Raw genomic sequence first — 16,081 nt, 5'->3', positions numbered from 1 at the left:
TTTAGTATAGATAGATAGATAGATAGATAGATCTTTCCATGTCCACAAAGCCCTGGTAGAGCTCAGTGCAATTAAACAATTAAAAAAGGGGCAAATAAATATCAACTACAAACATTAATAAACCCAAACAATTAGAGAGACATAATCAATCCTACTGTAGCCTGATAAAATATGTATAGTGCAATAAAAGTACTGAGCTTGTGCTCCATCTCCAGTCAGTGCACACTGAGGGTTTGAGGGGACACTGCAATAAATATGATAAAAAGTGAAAATGTCATCAACACATTAATGTACCAATAATTATAATCCAATAATAATAATAATAATAATAATAATAATAATATATATATATAATTCTGACTCTGCATGATGTGTACTTCTACTGCTGGTACTTTAGGAACATTTTGATGCTGATACTTTTGAAATAAGATTCTGAATCTAGGACTTTTACTTGGTTTTTACTACTGAACGTCTTCCACCTCTGGTACAGCAGTATTTTTACTGTGTGCTGCCTCAGAGTCAGGATACTTCGCTCACGACGCTTTACAGTGCTTCAGAAGGGAAAAACAAACACCTGAAGCTTCAGACTTCCAGAGGAACATTTCAGAAACATGAACACACACACACACACACACACACACACACACACACACACACACACACACAGTTTGGTGTGTGTGCCCTGGTTTCTCTGCTGTAAATACACACCATGAATATTACATTCATTAAAAGAAGATCCAGAGCTCTCTGTGTCTGCAGCAACCTGCAGCCATCGACTGAATGAATCCATCAGGAGATCATTTTCCACGCCACACACACACACACTTAAACACACACACACACACACACTTAAACACACACACACACACACTTAAACACACACACATGCACGCTCACACACACACACGCACACAGCTGGCTGTGCTCATAAACAACCAGCTCTCTCTCTTCTCAATGTCAGCAGTTTACGCCAAATGCCGCTCGACCACACGCACACACACATGTATGTTCCACATACGAACATGCTAAGCCCTCCATCACATGCACACACACACACACACACACACACACACTCACACGCACACACTCTCTGTCTCTCTCCCAGTCTGTCTCTGTGTGTCTCTACCTTTGTTCACCCTGCGCAGGATCTGGCAGCGACATTTAAACGACACGGCGATCATGGTGAAGCCGAGCCGAGCGTCGCCTCCCCCCCCAGCGCCATGCAGATGCAGCCGCCACAAACTACACCTCCTATTACTCCTCCTTCCTCCTCCTCCTCCTCCTCCTCTTCCTCAGTGAGTGACCGTGTGACGGACGACCTCCTTCAAACAGAAACCATCATGGAGACGCTTCCTGAGGCTCGGCTGATGAGGGACAGAGGGAGGGAGAGGAGAGGAGAGGAAGAGCGCTGCAGATGTGAAGCTCCTCCATGAAATGAGGCAGCGGAGGAGGGAGGGAGGGAGGAGGGGAGGAGACAGAGTCTGCGCAGATGGGAGGATGAAGAGGAGGAGGAGGGGGTGATGGAGAGGCAGAGGGAGGAGGGAGGCTGCTGGTTTGTAATGTGTTTCTGTGCAGCTGGATGGATGGAGGGATGAAGGAAAGGAAGTGGACATAAATGAAAGGATGATGTAATGAATGAGATGAAAGGATGAATGTAAAGAATTCATGAGGGTAACAAAAAAGAAGAGAGGAATCAGCCAGGGAAGGAGGAAAGAAGAGAGGAAACGAATCTGACGGGGAGAAGGAAGGAGGAAATAAAAGAAATAAAAGGGGGAAAAGCAAAGGAAGAAAGGAAAGAAAGAAATTTAACAAAAGGGAGGGAGAAGGAAAAATAAAATTAAGGAAGGAAAGAAATCCCAAAGAAAGAAGGAAGGATGAATGTAGGAAAGAAATATCAAAAGAAGAAATAGAGGAAATATCAAGGAAGAAAAGAAATACAAAAAGAAGAAATGAAAGGAGACAGAAGGAAGAGCAAAGGAAGGGTGGACAGAAGAAAGGATAGTAGAAAATAAAAAGCAAGAGAGAAAGATGGAGAGAATGAAGAGAAGATGCAAAGGAAGGAAGGAAGGACAAAAGAAAATCAAAAAGAAAAAGAGAAAGATGGAGGGAATGAAGGGAAGAGGGAAAGAGAGAAAGGAAGGAAGGAAACGCAAAGGAAGGAAGGATGACAGAGAGATAGAAGAAAGTTCAAAAGGAAGATGGAAAGATGGAGGGATGGAAGAGAAAAGTCAAAGGGAGGAAGGAAACAAAAGGAAAGGAGGAAATAAATGAGGAAAGAGCAAAGGATGAAATTATTTTTTAAAGGAAGGGGGAAAGGATGAAGGGAAGATGTATTTGAGGAAGGAAGGAAAGAAGACAGAAAGGGATGGAGGGACAGAGTAAATGAAGGATGGAAGCAAAAGGAGGAAAGAAGAAGGGATGAAAGAATGAGGAAGAGAGTAAATAAAGAAAGGACAGAAGCAAAGGAAGGAAAGAAGAGAGAAAGGGATGGAGAAAGGACGAAAGGATGGAAGGACAGAGTAAATGAAGGAAGCAAAAGGAGGAAAGAAGAAGGGGGGATGAAATAATGGAGGAAGGAGTAAATAAAAAAAGGACAAAAGCAAAGGAAGGAAAGAACAGAGAGAGAGGAAGGAACAAAATACAAAAGGATGGAGGGAGTAAATTAAGGAAAGAAGGAGCAATGGAAGGAAAGACGAAAGAAAGGAAAGAAATACAAATGGGTGGAGGAAGGGGGGAAATAATGGAAGCAAAGGGAGGAAAGACAGAATGATGGAGGGAAGAAGTAAATAAAAGTTGGAAGGAAACAGAAACAAAATAAGAAAGAAAAGGAGGGCGGGCAAAGGAGGGATGGAGGAAGAGTCAAGGAAGGAAAGAGAAATAAAAGAGGAGGAAAATAAAGGAAAGAGGCGAGAGAAGGAAGAGTGGAGGGAAGGATGATAGATGCAACTCAATACTACACGTCCACTTTGTAACGAAAACTAAACTATAAATCTGTGGTCTCCCCGTTCGAGCTGAGGTAACCCTGATGACATCACTATGACATCATCAGGGTTATTTATTTTGATGCAGAAGACTACAAACATGACGTATCATGTGAAACATGGAAGTAGCTACATGCCCATTAGCCCACAGCGTCATTAAGAGGCGGTGACGACACTTAAAGCACGTTGGACGATTCTGATTTTAAAGCCGATATCAGCTGATACCAATAACGTGCCGATATGATCGTGCATCCCTGGAGTAAAAGTATTACGTAGTAGAAAATAAAAATACTAGTAAATATCTCAAAATCACACGTAGCTTTTTGGTGTTGGAGGAAGTAATTCTCAGTCTTTCCTCAACGAAAACTAGAAGCACTTACTCATTTCCACATTTAACGTTTTTTAGGGGTAAAACGTCAGAATTATCTGCTGCAAAATGTACGAAAAGGTGAAAAAGTAAACATCGTACAGAATGTCCTCAGAGTATTATTATTACATAAATCACTCTGCCAGGCGTAAACCTGGAGAGGATTATGTATTTGGTTGTATTTAAGTTTGTGTATCTGCCTGCAGCTGATCTCACAAACTACTGGACCAATCAGCCTAATATTTTGTGTACACATTTATGACCGTACGCTCAAAGACCTCTCAAGGTTGCGTTGATTCGTAATAGTTGAAAAACCTGTTTTATTGACTGTTTTATGGAGTATAACTTTTTTTGATAAACATAGTGCGACTACATTTTTAATAAATGTTAAACAGAGTGATAAAAAGAATAAGTGTGTTCTCTTATAGAGTCCTGCTGCGTTACAGTGAGCCTGACTGGGCTGTAGTACACTGACATTTGCTGCTGGATGTGTGAGGATTTTATTTCCTGAAAGTGTCTGAACCAGTAAGAGAACAGCCGGTCTCTCATCTGTGCTGTCATTGGCTGGGACTGGAGGAAGAGGCGTGTCCTCGTCCAGCAGGTAGTGAAGTGGTCAGATAAGTGGGTCAGTGTCCCAGCAGCAGATTACATGGGATTACTGCATGTGTGTGTGTGTGTGTGTGTGTGTGTGTGTGTGTGTGTGTGTTCAGTGTGGTAACGGTATTAACAGTGATGTTACCATAACTGCAGCAGAATGCAGGTCAACCCTCTGCACTCATATTAAACACAGCTCTATGTGTGTGTGTGTGTATGTGTGGTCGCTGTGAGCACACTGACATGATGAAATGTGTAATTATATAACTGAGTTTTGGTTCAGAGGTGTTCTGACCTGTGCTGCCCCCTGCTGCTCACACAGGTTATCAGCTGCACTCTGAGCCCATCTCGCCCCCTGCTGGAGACAACATGGCAGCACAGCAGGACGACAGCAGGGCAGCACTCTCTCTTTATCTGTGTGTTTAAATGTGTGTGTGCTGCTGTATTTATTTTTAACTGCAGTTACGTCACCTCTCTGTTGAAGCACTGAAGAAAAGCAGGTTTCAGGGCAGATGTGAAGGCTCAGGATTTACCTCTGTGAATGAAACTGATTTACTGACCTGGAGTTCCTGGAACTTTATCAACTAACCATCACCACTACTGTTAATACTACTTTTAGCACTGCTACTAGTAGTAGTAGTCACAGTAGTAGTACTACTACTACTGCAACTACTAATACTCCTGCTACTGTTAATACTACTACTAGTACTACAAAAACAACAAAACTAAAACTACGTTTAAACGAAAAACTTGACAGACAACAGCTACTGGCACAACAAATAATGGTACTCCTGCTGCTACTGCTACAATCACTACTACATCAGAACCAGCTAAAGGCAGTGAGAACCAGAGGAACGAGAACCACCTAAAACCATGTGGAGCCAGGACATTACAACCTGCCTGCCAGATCTAAAAACACAAAATTCACTAGAACTTTGCAGCACCAAATAAGTCACAAACAGCCTTAACCAGATAGAACCAGACAAATCAGAACCAGCCTAAACTACACAGAACAAGAGATATCAGAACCAGCCAAAACAAGGTAGAATCAAGAAATCAGAACCAGTCGAAACTATGTATAACCAGAGAAACCAGAACCTGCTGACACCAGCTAGAACCCCAGAGATCAGAACCAGCCAAAACTATGTAGAGCCAGGGAATCAGAACCAGCACAAACCATGCAGAACCGCAGAAATCAGAACCAGCTGAAACCTTGTAGAACCAGAGAAATCAGAACCAGACAAAGCTATGTAGAGCCAGGAAATCAGAACCAATGAAAACCATGTAGAACCAGAGAAATCAGAACCAACTAAACCATGTAGAACTGCAGAAATCAGAACCAACTAAAACCTTGTAGAACCAGAGAAATCAGAACCAGACAAAGCTATGTAGAACCAGGAAATCAGAACCAATGAAAACCATGTAGAGCCAGGAAATCAGAACCAACTAAAACCATGTAGAACCAGAGAAATCAGAACCAGACAAAGCTATGTAGAACCAGAGAAATCAGAACCAACTAAAACCTTGTAGAACCAGAGAAATCAGAACCAGACAAAGCTATGCAGAGCCAGGAAATCAGAACCAATTAAAACCTTGTAGAACCAGACAAATCAGAACCAGACAAAGCTATGCAGAGCCAGGAAATCAGAACCAATTAAAACCTTGTAGAACCAGGAAATCAGAACCAATTAAAACCTTGTAGAACCAGAGAAATCAGAACCAATTAAAACCTTGTAGAACCAGGAAATCAGAACCAACTAAAACCTTGTAGAACCAGAGAAATCAGAACCAGACAAAGCTATGCAGAGCCAGGAAATCAGAACCAATTAAAACCTTGTAGAACCAGGAAATCAGAACCAATTAAAACCTTGTAGAACCAGACAAATCAGAACCAGACAAAGCTATGCAGAGCCAGGAAATCAGAACCAATTAAAACCTTGTAGAACCAGGAAATCAGAACCAACTAAAACCATGTAGAACCAGAGAAATCAGAACCAATTAAAACCTTGTAGAACCAGACAAATCAGAACCAGACAAAGCTATGCAGAGCCAGGAAATCAGAACCAATTAAAACCTTGTAGAACCAGGAAATCAGAACCAACTAAAACCATGTAGAACCAGAGAAATCAGAACCAATTAAAACCTTGTAGAACCAGGAAATCAGAACCAACTAAAACCTTGTAGAACCAGGAAATCAGAACCAACTAAAACCATGTAGAACCAGAGAAATCAGAACCAATTAAAACCTTGTAGAACCAGGAAATCAGAACCAACTAAAACCTTGTAGAACCAGGAAATCAGAACCAACTAAAACCATGTAGAACCAGAGAAATCAGAACCAATTAAAACCTTGTAGAACCAGGAAATCAGAACCAATTAAAACCTTGTAGAACCAGGAAATCAGAACCAACTAAAACCATGTAGAACCAGGAAATCAGAACCAACTAAAACCTTGTAGAACCAGGAAATCAGAACCAACTAAAACCATGTAGAACCAGAGAAATCAGAACCAATTAAAACCTTGTAGAACCAGGAAATCAGAACCAACTAAAACCATGTAGAACCAGAGAAATCAGAACCAACTAAAACCATGTAGAACCAGAGAAATCAGAGCCAGCAGGTGTTTACAGGTGTCTCAGTTTATATGAATATTCTAATTAGAGTAATTAAATTACAATATTACATTTACAGCCAGAAAATAAAAGTAACCTGCAGTAAAGTCCTTCCACGTGTGCTGTTAACACCAGCAGGACTACATACCTGTAATATAATCTAAATACCTGTAATATAATATAAATACTTGTAATATAATCTAAATACCTGTAATATAATATAAATACTTGTACTGATTACTGGTCGTACTTTTACTGCACGGCTGCTTCCTGTTTACAGTCACACAGGTCTGACACTCGTCCCTGTGTGCACATCAGAGGTAATAATACTGTATAATGAGCTGATGAAGCCCGTCCTACTGCCGTCACATCAACCAGCACCCCCCCAAAACACACACACACACACACACACACACACACACACACACACACACACAACGGTTGCAGCTGTTACCATGGAAACAAGCTGATGAATAATTGAGGGGAAGAGAGCGACCCTGCACCGTACAAAGAGTGATTTTGAGAGATGAAAGAAGTGTTCACACACACACGCACACACACACACATACTAATGCAAACACACACACACACACACACACACATACTAATGCAAACACACACACACACACACAAATGCAAACACACACACACACACACACACACACACACACACATTACAGGTTATCATCACAGCCTCCAGCATTTCAAAATAACCAAATCAGAGTATAACACTGACAGTGTGTGTGTGTGTGTGTGTGTGTGTGTGTGTGTGTGTGTGTGTCTGTGTGTGCATGTCAACACCCACCGCCCAAAGTTAAACACGTGGGTTTGAGTCACCGTGACATCTCCTTATGTAAGAGCACACACACACACACACACACAGAGTGATGGTGATAATAACAGTGTTCCAGAGAAGAAGAAGAAGAGGACGGATGTGTAAACCTTTAATTAGTGCTAACAGTCACAGTCAGACTGTCAGGTTCACGTGTGTGTGAGGAGCAGATGGGACGAATCCACAGATCTGTCATCAACAGACCACGAACACTTCAGATCATCAGCTGGACTCAGACTCAGCTGTTCCTTTAGTTTAACTCTACTCGGACACAGACTTAGCTGTTTGTTAGGTTTAACTCTTTGCTCAGACTCAGCCGTTCATCAGGTTTAACTCTTTAGTCTGACAGCTGTTTGTTTAGTTTAACTCTACTCAGACTCGAACTCTGCTGTTCTTCATGTTTAACTATTTACTCTGACTCAGACTCAGCTGTTCGTCAGGTTTAACTCTACTTAGACTCGAACTTAGCGGTTCGATGAGTCAAACTCTAAAGTCTGACTCAGACTGAACTCTTAGTTAGGTTTAACTATTCAGTCAGGGCCACTTTTGTCAAAGAAAACTTTATTTCCATTTGCAGTATTATATTTGGTGGTATGTTTCTTATGTTTGGGGCCTCCCTGCCCTTCCACACGCATATAAGAAACCTGAGGCAGAGAGAGCAAACCTTTCTGCCCTTCCTCTCACCTTTGTGGAGAGCCTTAAGGCAGAGAGAGCGCACCTCTTTGCCCTTGCATGCGCATACAAGGAAAGCTTGAGACAGAGAGCACACCTCACTGCCCTTCCATGCGCCTACGTGGAAAACCTAAGGCCAGGAGAGCAGCAGCAAAAACCCCCTTGAACAGAACAGAGCAGCATCAATGGCAAACATTTATTTTTAAATCTAGTAACTTTCTTCTTCTCATTGTGTTCACACTGAATGATAAATGATCCCCTTGTTTTCTGCTTCAGCTTTTTCAGAGACAGCGTGACGCTCTCTGAATATTATGCGTTTTACGTCCCTGTTTTTGACATATTAAGCAAACGATTCCACAGTTTTATCATGTCACATTTTTTGCTCTATTTACCAAGGGATCCAACATGAATCACCCTGAGCAGCCAAAACTACTTAACATTATTTGAATCCCCATATCCCTGAGGCATCGTTTAATATACAAATAGTACTAGTAGGAGTACCACTGGCGAGCAAGCAGGGCAGAAAACAACCTTCCTCAGAGTCCGTCTCTCTCTGTCTCTGCAGCACTTTAAGTTTCCTCCATCAGCAGGTTGAATTCTTGGTTCAGGAGGAATTAGCAGGAAAAAGGAAGCAGTTGTTCTTTAATTTAGGAGAACTAATTAAACATCATATCCAAATAATGAGGGAAAGTGCTCTGAATCCCGAGACGCCTGCAGATTAATTAAGGTGAACTTGTGCAGATTTGTGCTCCACTTTTACCCTCTGTGATTGTGCTCAGTGAAGAAGAAGAAGAAGAAGAGGAAGAACACCGCCTCCAGACCAACACAATCCCGGCTCATGGCAGAGTGGGAAACGTGGGACTGAAGAGTCTCACACGTTCACACATGGTGACTATTAAAGGAACAGGTAGGTGTTGACGGCGCCGAGAGCACGAGGAAGTAAAGATCATATTTTCTGATCCAACCAGAATCAGAACAAAAATTTGATTAATAAAAAAACAAATTGTTAAATGAGACAGCCGACGCCCCTCCCCCTCGGCTGCCTCTTTAATCTCCATCATGTTGAACACAGGACCAGTTATGCTAATGAAGTCCTTATTTAAAGCATTAATTAGCGGATTTTTCTAAGTCAACAAGCTTCACATAACACATGACTGCGGTGAAGCGCTCCGGTCTGAACTCTGTGCAACAGTCAACATCGTCTCACCTCATTCATGTGCAAATTTATGCATCGTAATGTTTCAACATGTAATGAGATCAGCCAGCGTGCACAGAGAGGGGAGAGAGGCAGCTGTCTGCTGCTACCAGGAAGGAGAGGCGACGAACAGGTGAGACACAGTGACATCACGGATGGAGGCGGGGCCACAGGCTTCACAGTGACACCTCAAACCCATGACCTGTCACTGAGATTAATAATACACTCATTTTATGTTCTGAACTGCAACTGTTTAATCTAAAATCATCAGTAATATCCTGGGAGGACATGTACGCATTTAGTATTTCTGAAAACAAGTGGCTATAAATAATCTGTCTAAATTAAACTGAAAAACAAAATAATAGAGTGACTGTTAAGAGCATGACAAACAGATGACGCAGGCGTGGATGCTTCCAGCTGCCTCTGTGTCAGCTCCGCTAACTTGGGGCTAAATTTAGCTTCTTGTGTCTATTTTGCGAGTGTTGGTGGTGCGCTCTGCGGTCGGTGTTGGACGGTGGTGGCGTGAGACTGCTGGTCAGTCATCAGGACGAGGAAATCAACTCATCAGTCTGTAAACTTATGTTGGATACAGTGTTCTCTGTCTTCAGTCCTACACTGTGTGATGTTGGGCCGTCCCAGGTGAAAAATAATCAACGTGACGGAAACGTGTCAATATCTTTGGTCATGGCTCTAAAACAGTGGTCCTTCGTTGCACAGTCAGAGAGGTTCAAGGATGGCCGTTGTCCTGGTTGATCAAAGACAGCCTGGGATAAAATTCTGACAGTGACCATCTGTAGCCCTTTTAGACAGGAGTTGTGCAAATTTGCAGGAAAGCCCAATCAGTCTTTTTTCAGCATTGGCAGTATAAAAACAAAATCGGGGAGTGCAGCAAAATGCCGCCTACCTACTTTTGTTTATACAGAATGTGCCTTTTTCGGGGCAATGGGGGGCGTGAGCAAGTAACAAAACGTGTAGCTCAGCGTGTGACGTAAACAGTGACGTGGGAGGGAAGCCGCGGCTGGTCAGTCCTTCGGTGATTCTCTCGTAAGTCGGCCCGTCCTTCACCGTCCCCGTCATCTGACAGTTAATGGCCTCTTCGTTTGCGAGGACAAGGAGGGCGCACAATTCCTTGTCTCCCCAGTTGCTCATCTTTACAGTGTCTGTCAGGTTTGTGTTTCCCTCTTGCTACTAGCTGCTCGCTAATTCCTGCTATCAGCTGTTTCCTGTTTATCCACCGCCAGTGGCTCGCACGTGCGGCGTCATCAACAGCTCCTCCCACAAGTCATCAACAGCTCCTCCCGTTGCAGAAGGCCGCCTCAGTCTGTTTAAACTAAAAGGGTTCCACCAATATGTCTACTCTACGAGGAGGAAAATTGGGCACCTCGGATCAACTCGCCAATCCGGCTCTGTGTGTCTAAACGCTCGCAGCTGGCCGGCAAAACGGCCCAACATTCGCCAAAAATCTGTTAGTGTAAAAGGGGCTACTGTGTGACTGCTGTTACCACTTATAGAAATGCAGCATGAACTGATACACTGGCACTAAACCCAAACAGACGAACAGCAGCTCGCTATGGTGGCAAAACGCTCTAAAAGAAATGTGTGTGATTCCAGAGGAAAACCTTGTGAAGCCTTGTCTGTATGATGTGTCCTCCAGCTCTGGCCATGGTCAAGTAAAGAAGGACATAGCATGGAAAGAAATAGAGGCGGAGCTACAGCTGCCAGGTGAGACACCTGCCAGCTAGCAAACACACACACACACACACACCGCAGTATAGAGCGCCCACAGAACTTCAGGTTACTTTTGGGACATTTTAATAATATTTTTCATAAAAATCAAAAAAGGTTCCCGCACACTGTCTCATTCTGTTATTTTCATTTTATATATTTTGGGGTTGTATTTTGTTGTTTTGAATTTTTGGACATTTTATCAACATATTTTCAGATATATTTTCAGATATTTTATTAATTTGTTTTGGACAGTTTGCTAATATTTTTCAGACTTTTGATCAGCATTTTTTCAGACTTTTTTGGGGATATTTTTGGACATTCCAGTATTTATTTTTTAATAATGTTTTTCAGATTTTTTTTTTTTTTTTTTTAACAATTTATCAACATTTTTTAAATTAATGTCATTAATGTTCCCCTCTATGTTGTGCTTCACAATTGGAGAAGTAATAACCCGTGCAGCATCCTTGTGCACTCAGTATGTGAAGCTGTTGCATCGTACGTCAAAGCATCCTTGACCAAGTGAACTGAACTCAGGTTGGTGTTCCATCAATCACCAGCTCTGGTTTGGTTGAAATTAACTCTTAACTCACCCAGTTAGATGTGAAAATACACTGCCTCTATACATGCTAACATTATTGTTTCTTTAAATGGAGTCTGGACCTGTGTCATCTCTGTAAATTACATTTTATAGTGTAGTAATCTTTGACATGTACAAATTGCATCCTTGCGTCGTGACCTCTGACAGGAGGTCATGTTTTCAGTTCTGTTTGTTTGTCAGTAGGATGATGGAAAAACCTCTGGTTCACATTTCCTGAAGTTTAGTGGAAGGGTGCAGCGTGGGCCGAGGTACGACCCAATACATTTTCGTTAATACTGCGAGATGGGATGTTTGACTGTATTTATGTTACACTGCAAAATATTCCTGAAAATAAAATGCAAATCAGAGAGAATAACCTCTCTTTACCTCTGTCTCAATTTAAGACCTTTTTACCACCAGGCTGTTTGACAGCCGAACTATTTCCTATCTCTGCTTCACCAGACGTGACAGACAGGTGATGTTGCATTGTGGGTGATTTAGGTGACGCGTTTAATCGAGGGAAAACAATGTGTGGAATAAAGAAGAGGATCTCTGGTTCTGCGGCATCAAGTTTAATCCGACGATGTCACAGGAGGGCCGTAAAGAACTCATATGTGTGATTAGTCAAGTGACAGAAAATTAACTGGCTGACAATTTTAATAATTTTTTCATCTTAAATATGAGGATTTGCTGCTTTTCTCTGTGTACTCGAGTTCTGCAGGGATGGTCGGACGAAATAAGTAATTTGGAAACGACTGTGCAAAATTATATTACAGACAAAATCTTGATTTAAGATGCTCGATGTGAGCGACAAACAACCAGGTTAAATAGGCCAAACCAGGCTAAAAAGAGAAACTGAAATCACACTGAGGACAGTATGAGGAGAGAGAGTGTGTGTGTGTGTCTGGGTTATCCAGTCAACCAGCCTTAAATTGCCTTCATATAGAATCACACGCTGTGCTTAACACACACACACACACACACACCCTCACTGCTAGCTAGCTGGTAGCTGCAAGAAATGTCTCTTGGCAGCTCGGCCCCACAAAGAAGAGACAAAGGAATAATACAGTTCAGTGTCAGTCATTAGCACCTGAACACACACACGCTGGTTTTAACACACACACACACACACACACTCTTCCACAAAGATTCACAAAGGTGTTGGATTTACAATATTCGGGACCTTTCAGCAGCCAAACGTCTGCACAAATCTGGAGCGAGCTGCCGTTCAGCTCATTCAGAAACATCTGAGGCACCAAAGTGAATCCTTTATCGTCTGCTTGCAGCTCGCAGCACTCACGAACACTTTAATCAGTGTAAACAGTTTAGCGGAAGGCAAGTTCAAGTCCTGTTGGAGATTTCTCTCTGTGGAGGGAGACAGATGGAGACGTGTCGGAGCTGTGAACCAGAGTTCACCCACAAAAAAAAAACAAGCTGAAAATATATTTCTGTATCTCATATTAGCTCAGGAGACATCTGAGATTCAGACAGAACAGAAAACAAGCAGCGGAGGAATTTATGCATTCATAGATTTGAGGGATGTGTCGAAAATACAGATAAATACTTTCAGACTTGGCTGGAGGCTGAGGTAGGTGAGGGAAAATCAGTACAGCATAGTATCACGATACTTTGCGTGGCCATGTTGTGTCGATACACAGACGCCAAGTGTCGGTCATTAATTTTTGCAAATACACATTTTAATACAACTTTTGGTGCAAGAACAATAAAATCAGTTGCTTTTTCCGTCCATTAGATGGTGCTGATGTTTAGTTTCTCAAGCCCCTTTTACACTGCCAGATTTTCTGTGAAAGTCCGTTTTGCCGGCAAGCTGCGAGTGTTTAGACACACAGAGCCTTACGAGAGAATCACCGAAGGACTGACCAGCCGCGGCTTCCCTCCCACGTCACTGTTTACGTCACACGCTGAGCTACACGTTTTGTTACTTGCTCACGCCCCCCATTGCCCCGAAAAAGGCACATTCTGTATAAACAAAAGTAGGTAGGTGGCATTTTGCTGCACTCCCCGATTTTGTTTTTATACTGCCAATGCTGAAAAAAGACTGATTGGGCTTTCCTGCAAATTTGCACAACTCCTGTTTAAAAAGGGCTTCAGTCAGCGGCATTTGGCAGGAAGTTCATCAAAACAAAGATGGAGGCACCAGAGACAGAAATCAGAAATGTGCCGTCAGTGTTTAAATCAAACATCTGAACTTATTTTGGATTTTCTAACACAGAAGGAGGACTTGGATATGACATGTGATTTCAGCAGTGTCATATGAGAATAAAATGCTCTGGGGATACGACGAACATGAGGGCTCACCTCACGCCGCCATCCAGAGATAGCCGCTGACGGCCAAGCTAACGCTAAAAATCAACACTGGACACACTGAGCTTGACGAAAACTACCATCAGCTGTGAGAGAGCCAAGAAACTAACACAGTCCATCACCTACTGCATGTGCAAGGATCCGCGTTCGCACAGCGCTGTTGAATCAAAGGCTTTTGTTACACGCTAAACACATGTTAACCTGGAGACCGCTGTCTCAGGACACGTAAGTCACAGCGGAGCAAACACTGCAGACCTCCTGTAACAGACAACACTTCTAACATGTGTGTTGTCATTCAGTCAGCAGGATACCTGCATGTGAAGTGTTTGGCTCAGGTGCTTAATCTGTCCTTTCAGAGGGCGTTAAATCTGCCCACAGTTCAGTCTGTCAGGTGTCTGCAGCTGGATGTAAAACTTTATCTTAGGAGGTAAAATCTATGTTGACGAAGTTTTCCTGCAGTTGGAAAAAATGTGATAAATCACGATATATTGCAATATATTGTATCGCAATATTCACCATATCGCAATAACATCGTTTTGTGACCTACGTATTGTGATAATATTGTATCACGAGGCCTCTGACCGTTCTACCCACCTTAAGCCTTTGTTGCAGACCTAGCTGAGGCTTAGTTTCATTATTAAAAGTTTATTTTCTCAACTACAACAAGGCATCGTGCTGTTTCTGACCTGAGATTCTCTTTAGACTAAAATATAAAACATCTGATATCATGATTGTTTCATTAGCACAGAAGTGGAGTCTTGTTTCAGTGGCCGAGTCTAAAAGGCGGTACGAACACATCACAGGTACAAGACAGGACATGTTGAGGAGAGACCACAACTCCCACTGAGCAACAAACACCTAATCTGAGAGCCTTACATTGTGCTGTGGCTGATGACAGTTAAAGGCTGAGCTCTGCAGAGCTCACTGGATAAACTCAGTTCATGTAGGTCATCAGAGCTGCTGTCATATTGCAGAGTTTTGTGTCTGATTGCATCAACAAACTCTGGATGGAAGATTTTCCACAGCAGGGGCAACAGGGGCTCATGGGTATTGTAGTGTTTACTGCTAGTTTACGTCCTACAAACGTCTCTATAGTGTGCTTCAATTAACCTGAAGCGAGCTAACTGCCTTGTGGTTGGGAACAGATGATGTCATCATAACAGCCCTGGTTGTTTTGTTAACCTCCACCTCTCTATTTTCATCTCTCAGCTCTCTGATGTCCTAAAATAACATCTGGAAGAGAAGCAGAACAAAAGCAGAATCACAGAGATAATAAACAACACGGCAGAGTCTGATTTGACTAAGGTGTAAAACAGCACCGAGCAGAACCAAACCGTCATCTGTAAAAGAGTCTGAATTCAAACTGAAGCCAGATAAATAATGCCAATCAAGAACAACATTCAAAACAGAATCAAACATCTGGGTCACAGTCCAGATGTAAACAGAGAGCAGCTGCAACTGAGACTGAAAACACAGTTACAGCCGTCTCCTCTCAGGGTCGACACACACACACTCATTCTGGAGCTTCTGACACAGTCCAGGTGATCAACACACACTTTAAACTATCTTCAAGTCAAGGACGTAAACAGTTAAACATTGATTGGTTAGCTGCAGAGAATATTTTAGATTAATTCTGCTACTCTTCAGTTCACTGCACAAAAACCACATCTGGTGGGAGACAAAATCATACATTGAATTGACACCGTATTTACAGTGTAGGCTCTGCGTAGACGTATACCCTACGCCGTAGCCTGACGTGCACCTCCCCAGAAATGTCAATGCCCCCTGTCCGTCTCTGTGAGCTGAACCATTTCCCGCAGTGGAAACAAAGCTTTTGTTTACTTTAATTTCACAGATAAGAAGCAATAAATTGTTAATGATTGTGTGTGATTTATCCTGGCTTCATATGAGCAGAGGAAATCTCCACTAGTCGCTAGGCTAATTTATACAATGTAAAATGCCATAGGATTGTGCTAATAACGTTAGCATGTTGTATTTGTTTGAAAAACGTGTTTAGTATAAGACAGTTGTTTTGTCGGTGAACCCTGTGAGCTGTAATGGAGCCGAATTTTGTAACGTTACCTTTGTTAAATGTTGCTGTTGTCCCTGGCTTCATATAAGAAGATGAAAATGCCGCTAGCCACCAGGCTAATTTGTACAATGTAAAATGCCATAGGCTTGTGCTAATAACGTTAGCA

At 42.4% G+C, this 16,081-nt stretch overlaps 1 protein-coding gene across 10 annotated transcripts in view; it reads right to left on the bottom strand.

Annotated features, from left to right (window-relative positions):
• Positions 1 to 16,081, bottom strand: part of grip1 (glutamate receptor interacting protein 1) — an 88,899-nt gene that overhangs the window by 39,517 nt on the left and 33,301 nt on the right. The window contains exon 1 of one of the 10 annotated variants that reach the window (XM_049567449.1): positions 1,127 to 1,385. The exons of the other annotated variants lie outside the window; for them this stretch is intronic. Coding sequence (XP_049423406.1) covers positions 1,127 to 1,181 — 55 coding nt within the window. The 5' untranslated portion in view covers positions 1,182 to 1,385. Of the gene's footprint in view, positions 1 to 1,126; positions 1,386 to 16,081 lie in introns of those variants that run through there. 10 annotated transcript variants of the gene reach the window in all.

This window comes from Epinephelus fuscoguttatus, linkage group LG22 (assembly GCF_011397635.1).
Source record: "Epinephelus fuscoguttatus linkage group LG22, E.fuscoguttatus.final_Chr_v1".
NCBI classification, from domain to species: domain Eukaryota; kingdom Metazoa; phylum Chordata; class Actinopteri; order Perciformes; family Serranidae; genus Epinephelus; species Epinephelus fuscoguttatus.
This window is presented reverse-complemented; position numbering and strand designations above follow the sequence as displayed.